The sequence below is a fragment of the Dama dama genome, chromosome 15 (genome assembly GCF_033118175.1).
Source record: "Dama dama isolate Ldn47 chromosome 15, ASM3311817v1, whole genome shotgun sequence".
NCBI classification, from domain to species: Eukaryota; Metazoa; Chordata; class Mammalia; order Artiodactyla; family Cervidae; genus Dama; species Dama dama.
Window position 1 is genome coordinate 68,409,265 of NC_083695.1, and position 21,949 is coordinate 68,431,213.

General features: G+C 53.6%; 3 protein-coding genes across 4 annotated transcripts; 2 read left to right on the forward strand and 1 right to left on the reverse strand.

The window, feature by feature from the left end:
- Positions 1–261: 261 nt before the first annotated feature.
- Positions 262–13,952, forward strand: SEMA4G (semaphorin 4G). Its single transcript, XM_061162412.1, is given in 18 exon segments — positions 262–351; positions 1,083–1,150; positions 3,304–3,769; positions 3,865–4,013; positions 4,280–4,342; positions 7,238–7,336; positions 7,441–7,534; positions 7,682–7,795; positions 8,000–8,169; positions 8,254–8,423; positions 8,689–8,833; positions 8,936–9,158; positions 9,568–9,683; positions 9,827–10,002; positions 10,198–10,259; positions 11,652–12,268; positions 12,270–12,710; positions 12,838–13,952. Coding segments are annotated over 15 exon segments (2,535 nt in total). The 5' UTR covers positions 262–351; positions 1,083–1,150; positions 3,304–3,645; the 3' UTR covers positions 12,483–12,710; positions 12,838–13,952.
- Positions 13,953–14,745: 793 nt separating this feature from the next.
- On the reverse strand, positions 14,746–15,938 carry MRPL43 (mitochondrial ribosomal protein L43). Its single transcript, XM_061162419.1, has 3 exons — positions 15,749–15,938; positions 15,553–15,659; positions 14,746–15,437 (listed from the first exon to the last, which is right to left on the reverse strand). Exons 1-3 carry the CDS (start codon positions 15,877–15,879, stop codon positions 15,196–15,198), a joined length of 480 nt encoding a protein of 159 aa, XP_061018402.1. The 5' UTR covers positions 15,880–15,938; the 3' UTR covers positions 14,746–15,195.
- A 56-nt stretch (positions 15,939–15,994) lies between these two features.
- TWNK (twinkle mtDNA helicase) lies at positions 15,995–21,388 on the forward strand. Of its 2 annotated transcripts, XM_061162414.1 has the most exons (6): positions 15,995–16,353; positions 17,681–17,807; positions 18,000–18,240; positions 18,374–18,481; positions 18,783–18,924; positions 20,133–21,388. In XM_061162414.1, exons 3-6 carry the CDS (start codon positions 18,119–18,121, stop codon positions 20,451–20,453), a joined length of 693 nt encoding a protein of 230 aa, XP_061018397.1. In that variant the 5' UTR covers positions 15,995–16,353; positions 17,681–17,807; positions 18,000–18,118; the 3' UTR covers positions 20,454–21,388. The 2 variants fall into 2 exon arrangements, with proteins under 2 accessions (XP_061018397.1, XP_061018396.1); XM_061162413.1 differs by having other exon boundaries at positions 15,995–17,807.
- The last annotated feature ends 561 nt before the right edge of the window (positions 21,389–21,949 follow it).

Sequence of the window (21,949 nt, forward strand, 5' to 3'; positions counted from 1 at the left end):
AGAAAGCAAGTCCAAGGGGTCCTAGGTCTGAGGGGTAGGAAGGTGGGATAAGTCCTTACAGAGCGCGCAGGGTGATGAAGCCACCATCAGGGGGCGCTGCCCTAGGGGCCGGGGCATGCCAGACGCCCGAGGGCACTGTGTGAGCCTTGACCTATAGTATAGGGTGGGGGCGCGAAAGCAGGGAGCGCCTTCCCCCGCGCCCCGCCTCCCTGGCCCCGCCTTCCTGCCCCACCCCCGGCTCCGCCTCCACCCGCCCCGCCTCCGGCCGCGGCCCCTTCCTCCCGCAGCTGGTGCTGTGGGGCCGCGGAGCCGCGCTTCGCCGTCTGCATGGCCGGGGATCTGCTAGCAAAGGTGAGACAGGCGTGGAGTGCGGGCAGCGGCAAGGCCTGCGCCGGGGGGCGGGGGCCAGGCCAGGCCTTCCCTACGTCTGTTAAACCTTCCAGGCTTGGCCAGGCCTTTCTCACCGCCAAATACCCTGGTCCCGCATAAAAGCTGGAGAGGGGCGCGGGCCAGGCCTTGGGCGGCGCTGGTCGCAGACCTGCCACCGCAGAATCGGGATCTGGAGTGGGGCGGGGGCCCGCGTGGTGAACAGTGTTCCCCGGGATCTGGGTCACGTCTCCTGGCGTCTGGCGGGATCGAAGGAGAGCTCGTCCTCGAGCTGCAGCAGTAGAGACTGAGGTTAGATCAGAAGAGAGGAGAGAACCGCGGACTGTCCAGGATGAAGGAAGGAGAGGGTAGCGGGGGAGGGGCTCTCAGGCCAGGAGAGACCGCCATCCTGCTGGGCAGAGACGGATACCGCCTACACTAGGCAGGTGGACATCTGGGATGAAGGTCGACAGCCTGCCTATCCTACATTGATCCTGGTGGCTACCCTCCTCAGTTCCCTCCGCCCCAAGATCTAACAGCGGGAAGGTGGTCAGAGTTCAGGGGGCCGGCCCTGGGGGAGGATCGCAAGCTTTGGAACCGGAGATGGTGTGTGGGATGTGGACTGGAGACCTTGAAGCCTTGTGGTCACTGGGGGAAGGGGGTGGCAGCTCCGCCTGTCCCCCCGCCCCATTTAGCCCCACCCTCCTGCCCAACAGGTTAAATGCAGGCTGAGCGCTCCGGCCCAAATTCCATATCTAGAACTGCAGTAGACATGGGAGTAGAGGTGGGTTAAGTTCCTATTCCATTGCATCTTTACTTTGCTAAATCAAGGGGCCTCCTCCTGCCTGGGTTATGTAGCCCCTCCCTCCCTTGCCAGACTGGCCTTGACCCATGCATGCATCCTATTTGAGCATCTGAGATCAGAAACTTCCCTCCTTTTTACACACACACACAAACACAAACTTGGATTCTGGCCTTAGAATTAGGATTTCGGGGAAGGGAGGCAGGGTTCTGCTCTGCATCTCACCCCCAGTGGATACTGGTAGCCTCCAAGCCTGCCGTGAGAACTGGACCCCTGTGTGTACATACACTTGTCTCTGCGTAGATGTAATTGTGTGTTTGAGGACTGTGTGCATACAAATGTAGTTGATCCTTTTGTGGACATGATGGTGCCTGACCCATGTATCAGTGGGATTGTGTGTGTGTCCCTACAGGTGCAGGACCCTCCTGTGAATAGGTGTACAGTTTTCCATATATGTGTGGGTATATAACCCTCCTTGTTAACCCCTGAGACTGGGTGCCTTGCTAATTGAATGGGCATGTGAATACAACTTTACATGTAAATATGTAAAGACAGGTGGCAGGCCCTTTAGGTGAACATATATGTGCAGACCTTGCTGTGAATGTGTGTGCCTGACTCTTCATGTGTACGTGTGCTTATAGCCCTCCTATGAATATGTATGTGTGTGTGTATCTATGTGCATGCACATCTCCCTCCTCTGGACATATGTGACTCGTTTAAACCTCTGTCGGTGTGCCAGGTACCACACTCTGAGTAGTTCCTCTGACCTGGGGTGTATTCCTCTTGCCCAATCCTAGAGACTGATCCCTCCTAGCCTTAGGGCTCCCCCCGCCCCTGCTCCACTTCTGCTCTAAGCAAATAGGAGGCCCCAAAGGTAAACAGGTGTGCCTCCACAGTGAGAGATGGGGCCTGGGCAGTTTGCCTGGGGCCTCTTGCTGCCCCAGCCCCCAGACCAGGATCTGATGCCCCTCCTGTGGTCCAGGGAGCCTCTTCAGTCTACTCATACTCCATTCTCCATTTTTGGGCTCTGCTCCAGAACAGTAGTGACCTTAACCTCTTGAAAAAACCCTCCAAATTCCTGTTCTCCTTCTGGCCAATTCCCAGTCCCTCCCCTCTCTTCAAGGCCACCTAGTTAATATTTGACCTGGAAGGAAAGGGAGAGGCCAGTGGCCCCTCTGGCTTTGTCTCATGAGATTGGGTAAGTCAGGTTTTCTCCACACCTAGCCCAGCCAAGGAACTTCAGAGATCAGGCCTGAAGTTCAGGGGTCAGATCAGACCTGCCACCTATCCCAACCCCATCCCCAGCTGGTTGCCATGGGGGAGGGTCCAGGTGTGGTAACAGTCTCCAAGATGTACCAAGGGAGGTGGCCACCATCTCAGGGATCCTGTCGTTCCCCTTTTCCATGTTGCTCATGTCTCAGCTGAGTGACCTTGCACACTTGAGCTTCCTGCACCGGTATGACAACTGCACGGCTGAGGGGGGCGGAGGGGAGAGGGGGAAGATACCCATCTTGGTGCCTGTGAGTGCCTGTTTGCAGGTAGGGGCACGTGTGGATGCTTAGCCAGAGGGTACAGTACAGACTCGCTTGGGCAGGGCAGAGATGTGCACCCCCTTGGAGAGGAATGCTGAGGAGGAGAAATATCTAATTAAAGAGAAATTCCAGAGGGAGCTTTCAGGCCAGGGAAAAGAAAAAACAAAGGGAAAACAGGACAAACTAAACAAAGGCCCATTAAGCATCTCTGCCCAGGCTTTCCTGCAGAAGGCACCCCCGCAGGCGGAGGGGCAGCTACTGCCCGAGTTGGGTCTCACTGCTGGGAGAAGGCTTCTTCCTGAGAACCTGGGCTCTACCAAGATGGAGGCCTAGCTGAGCTTCTTACTAGGTTACAGAAGGGCTGTCACCTGAGATTTGGGTTGAAGGGAGTCTAGGGTCTTGTAAAGCGGGCAAGCTCCACCCAGCTTCCTGCATCTGAACAGCAAGGACAGAATGATGGGGTTCATTCCTCTTGTGGGAGTTTTGTAGATGCTGGGCCTCCTCGCTTTGATACCACCTGAATTCAGAGGGGAAATGCTATCTACTTTCCATCTACACACAGATGAAAGGACTTTTTTTCTGTTTGTTTTTTCTTTTCTTCAGAAAACAGACCTCAGTGAGCCAGAACTAGCCCTGCTGTTGGGGCAGGGTGACCCCACCAGTGACCTACAACCCCTGTGTGACCCCACCATGGAGTTTGTAACTGATGCCGAGAGGCAGCCTGGAATCCACCCCTCTTCTTGACCTCTTACCTGGGATTCCATGGCCGCACAATCATGTGATTCCATGTCTTCCCAATTCCAGGACCCTCCCTGGCCCCATGACCTCTGACCTTGTGAGCAACCTCCCTGGACCTTAATCCCTGTGACTGTTCTTCCCATCACCCCCCAGCCTCTGGCCCTGGCTCCCTTTGGGGGTCTTGTTGGTCTGAGCCTCCCCAGGAAGATGTGGGGGAGGCTCTGGCCCCTCCTCCTGAGCTTCCTCACAGCAACTGCAGTCCCTGGACCCTCACTGCGGAGACCATCCAGAGAACTAGATGCCACCCCGCGGATGACCATCCCCTACGAAGGTTTGACATCCCCAACCTCGAAAGGCAGCAGGAGCCAGGGGCTGAAGGTGGGGAGGCAGTCCCAGGGCTGGGCTCACAGATCCTGCTCTCCCCAGAGCTCTCTGGGACCCGGCACTTCAAGGGCCAAGCCCAGAACTACTCAACACTGCTGCTGGAAGAGGCCTCCACAAGGCTGCTGGTGGGAGCCCGAGGTGCCCTGTTCTCTCTCAATGCGCACGACATAGGAGACGGGACTCACAAAGAGGTCAGCCCCTGGAGCCTAGACCGCCCAGAGGGTATCCAGCTTCATTCAGCATCTTAGGACCTCAACTTCCCGGAAACCCTGTCAGTCTTCCGTAACCCCCTGGTCAGACAGCACTGCCTTTCCTGGCCCAGGTCTCCTTTACATCCAATTCTCCTTCTGACACTTAACCTCACCCTGGGGTCCTATCACCTTGTCCACAGGTAATGGGGAAAGGCAAAGGGATTGGGTTCGATGCCTCAGCCTATTCCCTTTACCACCCCCTCCAGATTCACTGGGAGGCCTCCCCAGAGATGCAAAGCAAATGTCATCAAAAAGGGAAAAACAACCAGGTATGTGATCAACCCGGTTCCCAACCCCTTTCCTCTTTCTCTTCAGTGGGGGCTTTCATGGTTGGTGGGGACACAGAGGTACAGATGGATAGGTACAGATCAGTCAGTCAGTTGCAGCAACCACAATGGACACTGTGAGTGCCGCTGGAGTGGCAGGCCTGGGAGCAATACTTTTAATGCAAACATCTGGTGACCTACTAGCGTGGTTTTGGATATTATCTTAATCTCCTCGGGGCTCCCAAATAATAATCATGATAACAATAGGTAATCTCTAGTAAGTGCTGACTTAGCTATTATCTAATTTCATTCTAAAATAATCCTAGGAAATGGTGTTATCCTCCACTTTCAATGAAAAAAAATGAGGCTTTGGTCAAGGAATAGCTCAAGTACCCACTTTTCTGTAGGTATTAGTGAAGTGTCCGGCTTCCTTGGTGGCTCAGACAGTAGAGTGTCTGTCCTCAATGTGGGAGACCTTGGTTCAATCCCTGGGTCAGGAAGATTCCCCTGGAGAAGGGCATGGCAACCCACTCCAGTACTCTTGCCTGGAAAATCCCATGGACAGAGGAGCCTGGTGGGCTACAGTCCATGGGGTCACAAAGAGTTGGACAATGGACACGACTGAGCAACTAACACTCTCTAGTGAAGTGTCAGCCCTTCCTAGCTAAAGAACAGAATGTCTGCAGGGGTCCTATGTCTGGCTATGTAACAGATTCATCTGGAGAGCTTTTTACACAGTGTTTTTGTTTTTTTATGGTGTGGCACATCGGAATCTTAGTTCCCCAACCAGGGATCGAAATGGCACCCCCTGCAGTGGAAGCACAAAGTCTTAACCACTGGACTGCCAGGGAAGAACCTGGAGAGCTGTTTAAAAATACCCCAAGGCCCACAAGCTGGGGGATTCTGACTTAGTGGGTCTGCGGCACTTAAAGGCGTCTCCAGGAGATTTCATCAAAGGATGCCTCTAAGTGTAACATGGGTGGGAAATGGAGCTGGTGAAGCATATGGAGCCCAATTTATGGAGGGCTATTAACACCCAGCTGGGGGTTTGGATTTTATTCTATGACAGTGGTACCCACACCATTTGATATTTTAGAGACTTTCAAACTTTAACATGCACTTAAATCACCTGGGTGTATTATAAATGCAGGTGCTAATTCAGAAGATCTGGGGAAGGGCATGCGATTCTGCCATTCTGATGAGCTTCCAGATGAAGCTGACACACTGCTGGTCCCGGACCATTCTTTGACTTTAGAAGAACATTTCCCAAAGCATGTTCTGAGAAGCAATAATTTTCAAAAGAGATGTTTAATAGTTAGATGAGTCTGGAAAATGCTGCATGCTCAATCCTACAATGCACAGCGATACCCTTAAGGCTTTGAGGTGTCCCCAGTAAAGGTAGCTTTTACCTGTGGTTTTCTATTCATTTGACCACAGAACTCCCCCTCCCTCCTTCCCCCTTTTTAATGGAAACATCTTGGGGAAACACTATTTTAAGAATATTTATCTGGTCTCAGGCACTAAATGAATTAAAATAGAGTGAGTCTGGAGACAAGAAAGGTAGTGCGGAGGTGGGGGGCATATGGGTCAGAGGAGGGAGGCCTGAGCAGGCTGGTGGAGAGGAGGGCTGGATGCCAAAGTCTGCACCTGGTGAGGGTGGGGTAAAGACATAGAGGCCTGAATGGACTCAAACCCTGGGTAACAGGCAGGAGGAGGAATCATTAACAAGGCACAGAAGTCAAGAGGGCATCAGCTTAGGGCACTTGATGGACAGAGAAGGCCTCTGTGACTGCAGGAGGGTGAATGAGGCCACAGGAAGGGGCAGGGCTCTGTCATGTAGGGCCAGGAGCATGTGGGGCCCTATGTTCAGGACTCTGGTGAGTCACAGAAGGGTTTTAAATACAGCAGTGACATGATCTGGTTTACATTTTTAAAATATGCCTCGGAAAGTGGGTTGCAAGAGGGTGCTGACTGGTAGAATCTCTCTGAAAGGAAAATCCAGACAATGGTAACAGCAGTCTCCTTTGAAGGCAACAGGATAAAAAAAGAGACTGTTTACAACATATCTCTTTGTACCTTTTGAATTTTACACCGTGTGCATGTATTCCTCATTCACTGACTCAATAAACAGCTTTTGTAAAGACAGGCACAGAGGTGCGGAAGCTGGCAGGTGGTCGCTGTGGCTGTCCAGGGAAGGGATGACGGTGATGATGTGGACTAGGGTGGGGGCAGTGGAGGGGAAGTGGACCGAGTCATGGGACGTGTAGGAAAAGACTTAATCATGGAGATAGACTGACTGTGGGGGTGAGGGAATGGGAAGCAGCAAAGATGACGCCTGGTTTCTGGACTGAGTAATAGGATGGACGGGTGAAGTGAGGTGGGAAAGACGGGAAGAACACGTTTAAGAGAGAAGATGCATAGGATGGAGGAGGGGACGAGCTTGATTTCTGACAGCATGAGTTCGACATGTCTGTGGGCTAGCAGGTGGAGCAATGGCTGGAACCTGGGGGGTAGGTTTGGTAATGCCACCCTGAAGCGGGTGTGGGAGCTCCATGACTGGCGGATGGTGCTGAGAAGATGCAAGAGAGAAGCATCTTCAGGTGGTGAGAGCCCTTGGAGCCCCCAGACTAGGGAACTGCAGAAGATGCAGGAGAAGCCAGCCAGGTGTGTCAGGTAAGCTGAGCTAGCCAAGGGAAGAGGAGTCATGCCCCTGGGAGACCAAAGGACAGTGAGTTCCCGGGAACAGTCTGTGTCCTGAGCAGTGAGAACACCCACCATGATCTTAGAAGGAATTGTTTGTCCTGTGGGTGGGGGCAAGGGCCAGACCACAGAGCTGGCCTAATGGAAGTCGTCTCTAAGGAGGCCCAGGGCTCACAGCCTTCCTCGTCTATCCCACAGACCGAGTGTTTCAACCACGTGCGATTCCTGCAGCGGCTCAATGCCACCCACCTCTACGCATGTGGGACTCATGCCTTCCAGCCTCTCTGTGCAGCCATTGTGAGTGTGTTTGCCCCTGCTCCCTGACCCTGGACCCGTCTGACCTTTGGCAAAAACCCCGGCCTGTCCTCAGGATCACTGACTTTGGGCCTTTCCTCCCCCAGGATGCTGAGACCTTCACCTTGCCAACCAGCTTCGAGGAGGGGAAGGAGAAGTGTCCTTATGACCCAGCCCGCGGCTTCACTGGCCTCATCATTGGTAAGCATGCTCTCCTCTCCACACAGGCCCCTCAACCACAGGCATGCTGTCTGTGGGGCATGGATCTCATTGCTAGGACTTGCCACCCATGTAGTATTGTGTCTTGTGTGTGACGTGTCTCTCACGCTGGACATGTTTGTGCCTCAGATGGAGGCCTCTACACAGCCACTCGGTATGAATTCCGAAGCATCCCTGACATCCGCCGGAGCCGGCATCCACACTCCCTGAGGACGGAGGAGGCACCGATGCACTGGCTCAATGGTTAGGAGGATGAGGCCCAGGGTGGTGGGGGGCAGGGGACTGTTTCTGCATCTGTACTCCCTTGGGCAGTTGGCCATCATCCCATCCCCAAATCCCCAGGTGAGCCTATCTCTTCCTGGGTGTGGTTGAATAAGGGCAGTGCAGTGGGGGTGGGGGCGGTGGGTGGAGATCCTCAATCTATCTCAGAAGCCACCTGACCCACAGATGCTGAGTTTGTGTTCTCCGTCCTGGTGCGGGAGAGCCAGGCCAGTGCCGTGGGTGACGACGACAAAGTTTACTACTTCTTCACGGAGCGTGCTGCTGAGGAGGGTGCAGGCAGCTTTGCTCAGAGCCGCAGCAGTCACCGTGTGGCCCGTGTGGCCCGCGTGTGCAAGGTGAGGAGGACTGAGGTCAGGGCAAGGGTGTAGAGGGTGAATCTCTGACCCTGGCCATTGACCCCCTGCCCCCTGCTTCCCCAGGGAGACCTGGGAGGGAAGAAGATCCTGCAGAAGAAGTGGACCTCCTTCTTGAAGGCACGCCTTATCTGCCACATCCCACAGTACGAGACGCTGCGCAGTGTCTGCAGCCTGCAAGCTGATACCTCAGCACACACACACTTCTATGCGGCCTTCACGCTGACCACACAGTGGTCAGTTCGGGGACGGAGGGAAGGCGAGGGATGGGGACAGCATAGGAGCTGGAGCAGAGGTCAGGGGAGATGAGATAGGACCCCCTGGGGGGAAGCCAGCCACAGACGGAGAACTTCAGGCACATCCAGGGGTCTGCTGCCACTCAGGAGAGGGCTTGTGGACTTGGGGCTGGGATTGGTCAGGGCAACAGTGGGCTCCAAGCTGGGCAGGTAGGCAGGCTCCTTTCAGTGTGACTCAGCCCTCTCCCCTCCATCCCATCCTTAGGAAGACCCTGGAGGCCTCAGCCATATGCCGCTATGACCTGGCCGAGGTGCAGGCTGTCTTTGCAGGCCCCTACATGGAATACCAGGATGGTGTCCGGCGCTGGGGCCGCTACGAGGGCGGGGTGCCAGAGCCCCGGCCTGGCTCGGTGAGTAGACAGGACCCCTAAGATGGAGAGGAGGTCTAACCTTGTGGGGAGGGTGGGCCAGTGGTAGAGTTCTAAGATTCACCACCCTATTCCCCACCACAGTGCATTACAGATTCATTGCGAAGCCGAGGCTACAACTCATCCCAGGACTTGCCATCTCTGGTCCTGGACTTTGTGAAGTTACACCCACTGATGGCTCGGCCTGTGGTGCCCGCACGCGGACGGCCCCTGCTGCTCAAGCGCAGTGTGCGCTACACACACCTCACGGGGACACCTGTCAGCACACCCGCTGGACCCACCTATGACCTGCTCTTTCTGGGCACAGGTGCTTCTGACCCCTGGCCTGAGCCCTTTGGTGACTGCTGGCCTGAGTCCTTGATCCCTGTTGACGTCCAGTCCCCTGGATGACCCCGATCACAAAACCCTGGTGACCACTGATGTTGATTCTTCAGTGAACACTCACTACTGGTCCCCAAGGACCGCTAGCTCTTGGTGACTGCTGACTCCTGTCACCAACCACAATGACATTTGACCCTGGTCACTAATGCTTCTAAATCCAATAATTCTTGCCATGACTAGCTTGGAGTTTCCAATCTCAGGAGAACCCACTGCTACTGGCTGAATCCTTGTCCCTGACCTCAGGACTCCAAGCTGTTCCCGTTAGGCTATTTATTGCAGGGGGCTGAGAGTAGATTCCACTGTTGGAGTCTGACCTTCTGCCATTCCCATACCAGCTGATGGCTGGATCCACAAGGCTGTGGTCCTGGGCTCTGGGATGCACATTATTGAAGAGACACAGGTGTTCAAGGAGCCCCAGTCTGTGGAGAACCTGATCATCTCTCCGATGCAGGTAGCCCCTGACTCATGACCCTCAATATTCTGGTCTTGCCAGAGTAGACAGAGGGAGGTGGAAGGCTGGACACTGGCTGCGTGTGTGTGTGTCTGTAAGTGGGAGTGAGGTGCTGCCAACCAGCTGTCCTCTCTGACTCCTAGCATAGCCTCTACGTGGGGGCCCCAAGTGGCGTCATCCAGCTACCACTGTCCAGCTGCTCCCGCTACCGCTCCTGCTATGACTGCATCCTGGCCCGGGACCCCTACTGTGGCTGGGACCCCAGCACCCATGCCTGCATGGTGACCACCACTGTAGCCAACAGGTCCCAGAGTAGCAGGTGAGAGGCATGGGGGTTGGGGGGCGGGGTTCGAGGGTCCCATTTGCCCTGGGGATCAGGGCCGAAGGGGTGAAGGAGGGCCTGCCAGCTGCGGGGAGTAGGGTCCAGTGGTTAGTAACAGCTTTACTGACCCTTCCACTGGGCAGACTACAGCCCAGTTCCCCTTGTTCTTGAATCCCAATCCTCTGTCTCCAGGACAGCACTCATACAGGACATGGAAAGAGGAAACCGAGGCTGCGAGGGCAACAGGGACACAGGTAAGTGACATCATGGCCATGTGTGGGTCTCGTAGCATAGTCTGTCCTCTTTACCATTTGATGCCATTTGTATGTGCATATATATATCTGAATGACTCTGTCTGTGCTTTCAGTGAGAATGACCTAGCACAGAGTAAGTATTCAACAAACATTTGTTGCAAAACGAAAAGTTATAAATAAGAAAATAGATTCAAGATGTGAAGTTTTTCCTCACTACTGGAGCTTACAGCCAAGTATGTGCGCAGGCAATTAAATGATCACACAATAAATTACAATTCTTTTCTTTGGTTTTTTTGATACAAAAGAAATAATTACAGCTATGACAAGGGTTTGAGAGATAATAGGTTCTTCCCCAAAGAAGATCAGATGACTGAGCTGATATCTGAAGCAAGAGCAATAATCATAATAATCATAGCTAATATGTACCGAGGATTTACCATGCGGCGAGCACTGATCAAACACACGCATTTTATTTGTTCTCAGAGCATTCCTATGAGAAAGGTGCCATTATTACCATCTCCATGAGGGGCAATCTCTCTGAGTAACAGAGAGAATAAGTAAACTACCCAAAATTGATCAGCTCTTAAGCAGTAGGGTCAGAATTTGAGCCTAATCCCAAGCAGGCTGACTGGAATCTGTGCTTTTGTTCACTGTTATGCTTTCTCCTCCAAGTTAACCTGGCTAATACAGGGCATGAGGAAGGGGACAACACCCAAGTAGAGGGAAGAGCAAGCTTGGTGTCTGAACGAGAGAAGAGGCTGGAGAGATGGGCAGGACTGTGCTGAGGCAGGGGGATGGCATCATCAGCTTAGTGTTTTTAAAAGGTCACCCCACTAAAAAAAAAAAAAAAAGTCACCCCACTGCTGTATAAAGAATAGATTAGGTGAGGGCCAGCAGCTGGGGAAGGAGAGATGTGAAGGTTTGAGAAAGATTCTGGAAGCAGAATCTTAGTGAGGGTTAGATACAAAGGTGAAGGGGAGAGAGAGACAAGGGAGACTCAAGTTTCTGGGAAATGGCTGGTGGTGCCATACATGGTGATGACAATTCAAGAAAAATACAGTGTAGTCTAAGAGGGAGCTTTAGGCCTCAGTTCCTGTGACATGTCCAAGAGATGCACAGCACATAGAAGAAAGTGAAGTCTATGCTCAGTAGAAAACTCTTTGTTGGAGACAGAGATGAGGAATCACTAGTAGATGTCAGGAACTGAAACCACTGACATGGCCAACTGAACCTTGCGTGGGAGCATGAGCACAGAGGGTTTAGTCTGTAATTCGAGATTCTGTGCTTGGTGCGGGGGACCTAACAGTGAACCACCTGGCTTGCCATCTCCAGTGCCCTCCCAGGATAAGCAGGATAAACTGACCACATTCTCCTGTCCCTTGCTCCCTCTAGGGCCACCACCACCACTGAAGACCCGTTCTGTGCTCCGGGGCGATGATGTCCTATTGCCCTGTGACCAGCCATCCAACCTGGCCCGGGCCTTGTGGCTGCTCAATGGGAGCATGGGCCTGAGCGATGGGCAGGATGGCTACCGCGTGGGTGTGGATGGGCTGCTGGTAACAGACACGCAGCCTGAGCACAGTGGCCACTACGGCTGCTATGCTGACGAGAACGGCCTCCGCACCCTGCTGGCCTCCTACAGCCTCACAGTGCGGCCAGCCACTCCAGCCCCTGCTCCACAAGCCCCTGCCATGCCTGGGGCGCAGCTGGCTCCGGATGTGCGGCTGCTCTATGTGTTAGCCATTGCTGCACTTGGTGGCCTCTGCCTCATCCTGGCTTCCTCCCTCTTCTATGTGGCCTGTCTTCGGGGAGGTGGACGAGGGCACCATCGAAAATACTCACTGGGTCGGGCTGGCCGGGCAGGGGGCTCTGCTGTGCAGCTGCAGACGGTCTCAGGCCAGTGTCCTGGAGAGGAAGACGACGGTGATGATGGGGAGGGGGCTGGGGGCCTGGAGGGTGGCTGCCTCCAGATCATCCCCGGAGAGGGGACCCCAGCCCCGCCGCCGCCGCCCCCCCCCCCCACCACCAACTGAACTGACCAATGGGCTGGTGACGCTGCCCAGCCGGCTGCGCAGGATGAATGGCAACAGCTACGTGCTCCTGAGACAGAGCAACAATGGAGTGCCGGCGGGGCCCTGCTCCTTCGCGGAGGAGCTCAGCCGCATCCTGGAGAAGAGGAAGCACACACATCTCGTAGAGCATCTGGATGAGAGCTCTGTCTGAGCCCAGGCTCCCAGGACAAATGCTTTTCCAAACCAGCCTGCCTGTACCAGGCTGGGCCGCTGCCTCCCCAACGGACAACTTACCCTCATCCCCGCAACTCCAGGCCCTTCTCCCAACTTTATGATGTCCCTGTAGGGCTGGCCAGCGTCAGGCCCAGCCAAAGCCCCCTTCTCAGTCTCTCCACAGACCCATCTGTGAGCAGCCCAGGTCAACCGGTGCTCCTCAGAGGTAAGTGCCCCTCAGGCTCTGCAGTCCCAGCCCCCACTCCTCTTCCCTTTTAACCTAAGCACTTGGGAGGAGAGGATGCCATCTTCCTGCCCCATTCACCTGCTTACACCCTTCCTCTTTCTCCCAGGCAGGGCTCTGCAGGTCCAGGTGGCCTCAAGGTCACCACCCTCTGCCTGGCCCTATGTGCTGGATGGTCCTGGAAACAAACCAGAGTTCTGCCAGCCACCAGAGCCACCTGAGCCCTGCGTGCATTCACGTGCGCACGTGGAAGAATACCTATCAGCTGGGCTGCAGGGCCCCCACCCCCACCTCCTGGTGCATTCCTGCGTTTCATCCCTTCTTCTGAACTTTGGGTACCCTCTCAATTGCCACCTCCCATCTTATCTAGTCTTTTCCTGTAGTCCCAGCCCCATGTGATGACCTCTTTGGCAAGAGCTTGGCAACAGGCCAGCCTGGGAAGGTAAGACTATTGCATCCTTCCCTCTTCTCCCGTAATGTGTAGCCCTTGTGAGTCAGCCTCCCTACCCCTTGGTCACTCTCAGGAGTGCCAGAGACAGCTTCAGGCATGGTCTTCCTCACACACATGTGCTTACATTTCCATTCACATGCACCTTCTGAGCCCCCCCTTGCTGCACCGAACCTGTGTCTGTCGGATTTGGTCCATGAACATTTCAGAGGGAGAGCCGTCTCCCATTTAGCTGTCCTTGCAGCCACTTCCTTAGGACGGGTGACCAACACTGCACTCAATGAGCCAGCCTCCCTTTTGGGGACCAAGCATTTGCTGCCCCTAGATCAGAGCAGGGGGAGGAGAGATCTGATATCTCACCTGGCACTGATGCCCGTTCTCGGAACTATGCAAAGGGCAGAGGTTGGGAGTCTAGATGCTTGGCTCCCACCCCTGTCCTACCTCACCGGGGCACTTTCAGGGTCCAGGGGCCTCTGAAGTCTTCCGGGCCCACATGGGACAATCAAAACCTGACTGAACTCCCCCATTTCCCTCGGGTGAGAATGACTGTTATTTTTGTAGCTGAGAATGTGGAATCCCACGGATTTTTACTGCCCTTCACCCAACCTCTCCTTCCTCTACCCCATAATGAATGTATTTATTGTAAACTGGCTACACTTCTTTAGAAATGCCCCCGCTCACCACGCAGGTAGGCGGGACAGGCATGTGACAAGAGTGGGGAGGCTGGGCTCAGCTCCTCCTCCTACTGTTGGTTAATAAATACCCTTTTCCCCACAGCTACTATGAGTGGTCTGCTTGGTCTAGGCTGGTCTTCCCCTGATCACCAGGAGACAGGCTTCTAAGCTTATGATAAAGATGTTTCAGGGTGGGGTTTGCTTTCCATAAACCATTTTCAGGGCTTCCCTGGTGGCCCAGTGGTAAAAAATTCGGCTGCCAATGCAGAAGACATGGTCCAGGAAGATTCCATAAGCAACTAAGCCCGTGCGTCGCAGCTACTGAGCCTGTGCTCTAGAGCACGGGACTGCAACTACTGAGCTATTTGCCACAACTACTGAAGCCCACGTGCCCTAGAGTCTGTGCTTCACAAGAAGAGAAGCCACTGCAATAAGGCTATGCACAACTAGAGAAAGCCAGTGTGCAGCAATGAGGACCCGACACAGCCAAAAATAAAATTATTTTTTTTAAAATTCTGCAGAAGTTGGGATCCTCAGCTTCCATCCTGATTGTCCTGAACAGGCACACAGTGGCTTTTTAAAATGATCACTATTTACTGATCATGGTGATAAGGGGATGATAAAATTATTGACAATTCAAGAATTCATACAAAAGTTTCTAGGTTTTTACCTCCTGGCTCTTTTTCTCATCATCTCCTCCCCTCCCTAGGTCTAGAAGATGCTGCCTATTAATCAGATGGTCTGAGAATCACTCTTTGCAAGGGTTAAACCTAGATTAATCATATGGCCTTTGATACTACACCATCCTGAAGAGTTATTATTCATTTTGCTTCTGGTTTTAGGATAGTCAAAAAATGGTGTTACAGTTTAAAAATGCACATATTTTGAAGCAAACTTCAAGTGTGACCTTGGCAAATTTATTAACTTCAGTTTTCTAATCTGCACACAAACATTCACATAGATATAAAGGGCCTAGTCCAATGCCAGGCTCACAGCACACTCTCTTGGTCACTGGCTACAGAAACAGGCCAAAAGGAATTCTTCAGAAGCCAGCCTTGAAAGCCCTCACTGTGATTTGAGATCACTATTATTGTTTTGGATTTGAGAAATGAAGACCCAGTCAAATCTCTGAAGATTCTCAGGTTTCAGGATGCCAACTGGCTAAGAATGAGGAGACTCACAGTCCCTGCCCCTCAGGGTGGACATCAAAAGAGACAGGCAGCTCTTCTTTATCCTAAGCAAAAGTACCCACTGGTGGACTCCATCTGTCTCCCGTGAAGCAAACCAGGAGCAGGAACCACCTCTGCTGGAGTGAGAGTCCAAACTCTGGGTATTAAGTTGGTCTTCATTGTGCTGGCCGCTGGGTCGGGGCAGGATTCTGGACCTCTCGAGGGCGCAGCCCGCCCAGTGCTGTCGGCTTGTTGGTGAAGGGGTGCCACTGGCCCTGGATGCTAGGACTGTCCGTGTGGAAGGGCTTGCGGATGCGGATCACGTCCAAGCCCGACTGGTCGGCCAGCTTCTGCACCAGCGTGGCGATCTCCTCAACCGACTTGCAGTTGAGGCTCTCCTCGCGCACAGCTCCATTAACTGGTCGAAGGGAGACGGGAATAACAGAAGCGGAGCAGGGGTCAGACGAGCGGCAGGCAAACGGGCCGAGCCCCCCTCCGACGCCGCCCTCCAGCCCTCGCCCGGCCCCACTCACGGTATTCGGCCACTACTCTCGGCACACAGCACGGCCGCGGGTTCACATATATGACGACCCCGGGATTCCGGCGGGCGAAGTCGGCCACCTCCCGTTCCACGAACTCCCTGAGGGACCCGAGAAGGGTGAGCAAGGTGACCCCTGACCCGGGGCGACCGCGGCTGGAGTCGCAACCCCACGCCCTTCCTCGGCTCACCTGACGCCGCGGGACGAGGGCGCGTCACGGCTGAGGCTAAAGCTGAGGCGCTGCAGCTGCTGCACGTAGCGACCCAGCCCGTTGTGCAGGACGCTCGTCAGGAAGCGGCTCGCGGTCCCGCGGGCCGTCATGGCCACAGCTCTCCGGTCGCCAAGCCGGGTCTCGCGGAGTCGGGGCGGGACAAACCAGAGGCTTCCGCTTCCGGTAACACTTGCATCGCGGCAGTTTTGCTTCCGAAGTCACGGCTAATGGCTCGCGTGTGACCCATGTTGCAGGCGATAGGGGTTAGACAAGAGTGGTGACCCGGGGGCTGGGGTCAGGAGCGGCGGAGCTCCTAGCCGTGGAGCCGAGGAAGCCACCCGGCGGAGGCACAACGGGCGCCCCTCGGGGGGAGCGGCGGAGCAACACCCTAGTTACCTGGAGTCCCCTTGAGAGGAGCTGTGGAGCGGTCCTTTAGCAGGGGGCCCAGAGGAGAGGGACCACGGAAGGGACACAGACGGCCGCAGAGATGAGGACGACGAAGAGGGGCAGTGGAGGGGCGGTAGCGGCGAGGAGATGATCGAGAGAAACCGCGTCAGGAAGGGGCGGCGCGGAAGGTGGCAGAGGTGAGATAGCTGCGGAGGGACCGGCCGGAGGGACGCGGAGGTGAAAAAGTCGTCTGGCCTGGATGTGAGGTGGCAATGTAGAGGAGCTGAAGAGGATTCAGAGGGAGAAGAGAGCTGCGTGCAGGGTCCCTAGGGTTTGACCTAGTAGTGAAGGCACCCAAACCAGGCACCTAAGGCATTTCAAGCAGTAACTTCCTCCGTTTGAGTAGGAATGTGGGTCCTCCTCCGCAGCGGATACCCCCTCCGCATCCTGCTGCCCCTGCGTGGGGCGTGGATGGGACGGAGAGGCCTGCCCCGAAGCTTGGCCCCTGGCCCTCCTCGCAGACGGTACAGGAAGGAGGCTCTTCCCGCCTTGGAGGCACCAGTGTTGCCTGTAACCACAACTGAAATCCGCCAGTATTTGCGGGCCCGTGGGATCCCCTTCCAGGATGGACACAGCTGCCTGCGGGCACCGAGTCCTTTTGTGGGGGCCTCAAAGTTCAAGGACCAGACTGGTGCAGCCACTTCTTTCAGTCTGTTCATTGACAAGACCACAGGCCGCTTTCTCTGCATGACCACCCTAGCAGAGGGGAGCTGGGAAGACTTCCAGGCCAGCGTGGAGGGGCAAGGGGATGGGGCCAGAGAAGGGGTCCTACTCAGTGAGGCCCCAGAAGCTGAGGACAGTGAGGAGGTCCGGAGGATCTGGGACCGAGCCATACCTCTCTGGGAGCTGCCTGAGCCAGAGGAGGTCCAGCTAGCTCGAATGATGTTTGGCCTCACCAAAGTGACAGATGACACACTTAAGCGTTTCAGCGTGCGCTATCTGCGGCCTGCTCGAAGGCTTGTCTTCCCTTGGTTCTCCCCTGGAGGTTTGGGATTGCGAGGCCTGAAGCTACTAGGGGCCGAAACCCAGGGTGGTGGGGTGCAGTATGTGGAGACCACCATTCCCCGGCCTGGTGCCTACCACAACCTGTTTGGGTTACCACTGATCAGTCGACGAGATGTTGAAGTGGTATTGACAAGTCGTGAGCTGGACAGTCTGGCCTTGAGCCAGTCCACAGGGCTGCCCACTCTAGCCCTACCCCGAGGAACAGCCTGCTTACCCCCTGCCCTGCTTCCTTACCTCGAACAGTTCCGACGGGTTGTGCTCTGGCTGGGGAATGACCTTCGGTCCTGGGAAGCTGCCAAGTTGTTTGCCCGAAAACTGAACCCCAAACGATGCTCCTTGGTGCGGCCTGGGGACCAGCAGCCCTCTCCCCTGGAGGCTCTGAACCAAGGCTTAAACCTTTCTCGTATCCTGCGTACGGCCCTGCCCGCCTGGCACAAGTCTATCGTGTCTTTCCGGCAGCTTCGGGAGGAGGTGCTAGGAGAACTGTCAAATGTGGAGCAGGCAGCTGGTGTTCGCTGGAGCCGCTTCCCAGACCTCAATCGTCTCTTGAAGGGACATCGGAAGGGCGAGCTGACAGTCTTCACAGGTAACCCTTTGGGAACTCACTGCTTGGGTGGGTTTGGGGGCAGAGGATTAGATGACTAAAGCATGTGGGTTTGGGCCATAGTAAATGTTTAAAAGGAGCCTTCCCCTCCCAACTTTGAAGCTTCTTGTGCATCTTGGTTTCAAGGTGAGGGCTTTACTCCCTCACCCAGGTCTGTGTTCAACCCCTGTGCAGGGCCAACAGGCAGTGGAAAAACAACATTCATCAGTGAGTATGCCCTGGATTTGTGTACCCAAGGAGTGAACACGCTGTGGGGTAGCTTTGAGATCAGCAACGTGAGACTAGCCCGTGTCATGCTGACACAGTTCGCTGTGGGACGACTGGAAGAGCAACTCGACAAATATGATGAGTGGGCTGACCGCTTTGAGGACTTGCCCCTCTATTTCATGACTTTTCATGGGCAACAGAGCATCAGGTAAGGTTTCCAGGCCTGGGGCTTTCAAAGAACAGGAGGGCAGGAGAACAGACTCCCAACAGTCTTCAGACTGCCATGGTCTAGAGATTACTTGTAACTGACTCTTGAATTCATTGTCTCTTCTTCTTTCCAGGACTGTAATAGACACAATGCAACATGCAGTCTATGTTTACGACATTTGTCATGTGGTCATCGACAATCTGCAGTTCATGATGGGTCATGAGCAGCTGTCCACAGACAGGTGACATCCTCCTCTTGTCTAGCTGTAACCCACTTAAACACACATCTTCTCAGGCAGCTGGCCTCTGGGTAAACACTGTACTCTTGTTTTCTGACATACGTGCAGGCACATAGCTCTCTATATGTATTTCTGTCTTTATAGAGGTGTGCAGTATGACAGTGGTAAGTGTGGACAGGGATTTAAGTGTGAGTCCTTGGGTAAAAGGAAGTAGAGTGATGTTGTGGTAAGATGTGAACGAACCAGGAGTATGTGTTCATTCTTGTCCTTCTGTGTCTGATAACCTCTTTGCTTTGTTGGGCAGGATTGCAGCTCAAGACTACATTGTTGGGGCCTTTCGGAAGTTTGCAACAGACAGTAGCTGCCATGTAACACTGGTCATTCACCCCCGAAAAGAGGATGATGATAAAGAACTACAGACAGCATCCATTTTTGGCTCAGCCAAAGTAAGTGGACTTTAGAAGATCTCAAGCTATGGAGAGTAGAGGGGGCAGGTATGACCAGGGACAGCCCTCATTCAGCCTTAAATCATCTTGACTACCCGTGTGGAACAGGCAGGAGGCAGCTGCCTCTGGAGTCATAACATGAAGAATACATGTGCTAGAATAAGACAATGAGGGACTCCCCTGGTAGTGCAGTGGTGAAAACTGTGCTTCCAATGCAAGGAGCGAGGGTTGGAGACCTGGTCAGGGAACTAAGATCCCACATGCCGTATAGCACAGCACAAAAAAAAAGAAGACAGTGATTACAACTCAATATGATAATACTTGGGGCTTCCCTTGTGGCTCAGCTGGTAAAGAATCCGCCTGCATCATGGGAGACTTGGGTTCAATCCCTAGGTTGGGAAGATCCCCTAGAGAAGGGAAAGGCTACCTACTCCAGTATTCTGGCCTGGAGAATTCCATGGACTGTATAGTCCATGGGGTGGCAAAGAGTCGGACATTACTGAGCGAGTTTCACTTTCATAATACTAAGAACTATGATAGGCAGCACAGGTATTTGGGGAGAAAAGGCATCTGAGTCAGCCTGGGACATCTGGGGAGACTTCTCAGAAGAGGTGTCAACAAAGGTTGGGTTGGGTTTTGGCAACAATAGGTATGAAATAAGCAAGTAAGTGGGAGGGCCCTCTGGGCAGCAGGACCAGCCTGGGATCCTGGAGCTTCCATGGCACACGGAGTGAGTGCCTATTATGTGCCAGGCCTGGGCTGGGCACAAGGAAGACAGGGCAAGGAACGCAAACTATGTGCCATGATGAAACGGACATGGAACTGGGGGAAAGAATGATAGAAGTGGAAAGATGCTGGTGCCTTTTTTATTTATGGGTATCCAGAATGTTCTCTCCAGGGAAGTGAGACATTTAGACTGGGACCTAAATGATAAGGAGCTCAGGTTGAGTGAGGTAGCAAGCCAAGGAGCCAGATGTGTTCACAGCAGAGGGAACAGCATGTACACAATCTGGGATAGCAACAGGGTTGTCAGGGAACTAAAATACTCAAGTGACCCCAGCATTTTGGTCAGTAGTTCGGAGAGCTTTGGTGACAGGGGAAGTACTTTTCCCTTCCCACATTCTTGCTATTCCTGCACACTCAGCCTTCCTTTGTGCTTCTCTCATATATCTTCTTGCTCCTTCTTCCTTCTGCCCCTTATCCCCCAGGCAAGCCAGGAAGCAGACAACGTTCTGATCCTGCAGGACAGGAAACTGGTAACTGGGCCAGGGAAACGGTATCTGCAGGTGTCCAAGAACCGCTTTGATGGAGATGTAGGTGTCTTCCCACTTGAATTCAACAAGAGTTCTCTCACCTTCTCCATACCACCAAAGAGCAAGGCCCGGCTCAAGAAGATCAAGGATGACAATGGACTAGTGGCCAAAAAACACTCTTCTGGCAAAAAGGGGGCTATGCCCCAGATCTCTGACACTTGTTCCAACCAGGCCCGCAACCCCAACCAGCCAGACTTCTCCAAGCCTTCAAGATGAAGACACTGCAGAGCTGGGCATTGAAACAAGCTTAGCAGGACAGTCTGGGGGTAGAGACTCTTAGTCCTCTGCTAGGGCTGCCTCTGTCCTGTAGTTGTGAGCTATGGGCCCCTGTCTTAGTCTGAGGGGCCTAGCATAGGGAATGGTTTCATTGTGAGAGAATTCAATTTAGCAAATATTTGAGAACCTACTATGTGCTGGGCTTGGTTCTAGATTCTGGGAATATAGCACTGACAAGATAGATGAGGTCCCTGCTCCCATGGAACCTGTAATCTGGTAGAAGAGACAAGCAATGAGCAAACACACACAAAACATAGTTCTCAATAGTGAAAAAATGCTCTCAAGGAGAAAAATAGAGTAATGTGATAGTGCTTACAGGCTAGTTTAGAGTAAGATTTGAAAAGGTATCTCTGAGCAGAGGACATTTGAGCTGGGACCTTTAAAGAACTACGACTGAGCCATGTGAACATGTGGAGAAAGGAATCCAGGCAGAGGGAAAAGTAAATACAGAGGCCCTGAGGTGAGAATGAGCAAGTTGAGGTCAAAGCAGGGGGGTCAGGCTCCCTGAACCTGTAGGGGAATAGGGGAACTTCTTGCCAAAACTGCAGCCCAGGCTTTCAGAGCCAAGGGGTGACATGGTAGACACCAAACTCCTCTACCCACCACTCTGAAGCCTTCCCTGAAGTGGTGCTTACTACCATCTGATCTAGGTGCTTCACCCTTGTATTAATAATACCAGGGCTAGCTACAAAGGTGGAAGTCTGGAAGAGAGCCATGGAATGGAGCCGTGAGCCTAGAGTGCCTGCCACCTAGACACTCATCCCATGGTATGCTGCCTGGGACTACTGGAGTGGATGCAATCATGACATTTTGTAGAGCCTTTTCCAGTTTTACTGAAAAAAAAAAAATATATATATATATATATTTTTTTCCATTGCCTTTGTTACTCTTTTTCTTATTTGACCACCAGGTGTCTCCCTAGTCTTTAACTGGCTTTTCCTTGAACTGAATTTTCCTCTCACTTTTTGAATTGGGAATGGATAGGTCCCCTCCCCTACTCCATCTGAGCTGCATGCTCCCAAGAAAGCAGGATCTGCATGCATGCACACCCTTAGACCTCTTCACGGCCTAGGGAAGATAGGATGCTGCTTCTTTATCCCTGTCTTCCCTGAGGATCTCCATGTGATCCCTGGCAGAGGTGTGGGTCACTGGGCCCCATGCCTAAGACCTTGCCTGACCAGCTGTCCCTCTGTGATATGAGTCACTCAGTGGCCTCAATCATTGTGGATTCAGGCTCAGCATATTCTTATCTGCTCCCCACCCACTTCCATTTCCCTCTCCTTGTACCCTCTCCGGGTTTCTCCTATGTTAGTGTGTGTTAGAACTCGGTCTCTTGTTTAAAAATGCAGAACCTAGGTCCTCCTCTTCCCCCAATCCTGACACACAGGCATTTCTGATTCTGGAGGTTTCAGGAGAGGTGCAGGACTCCTTGTTTT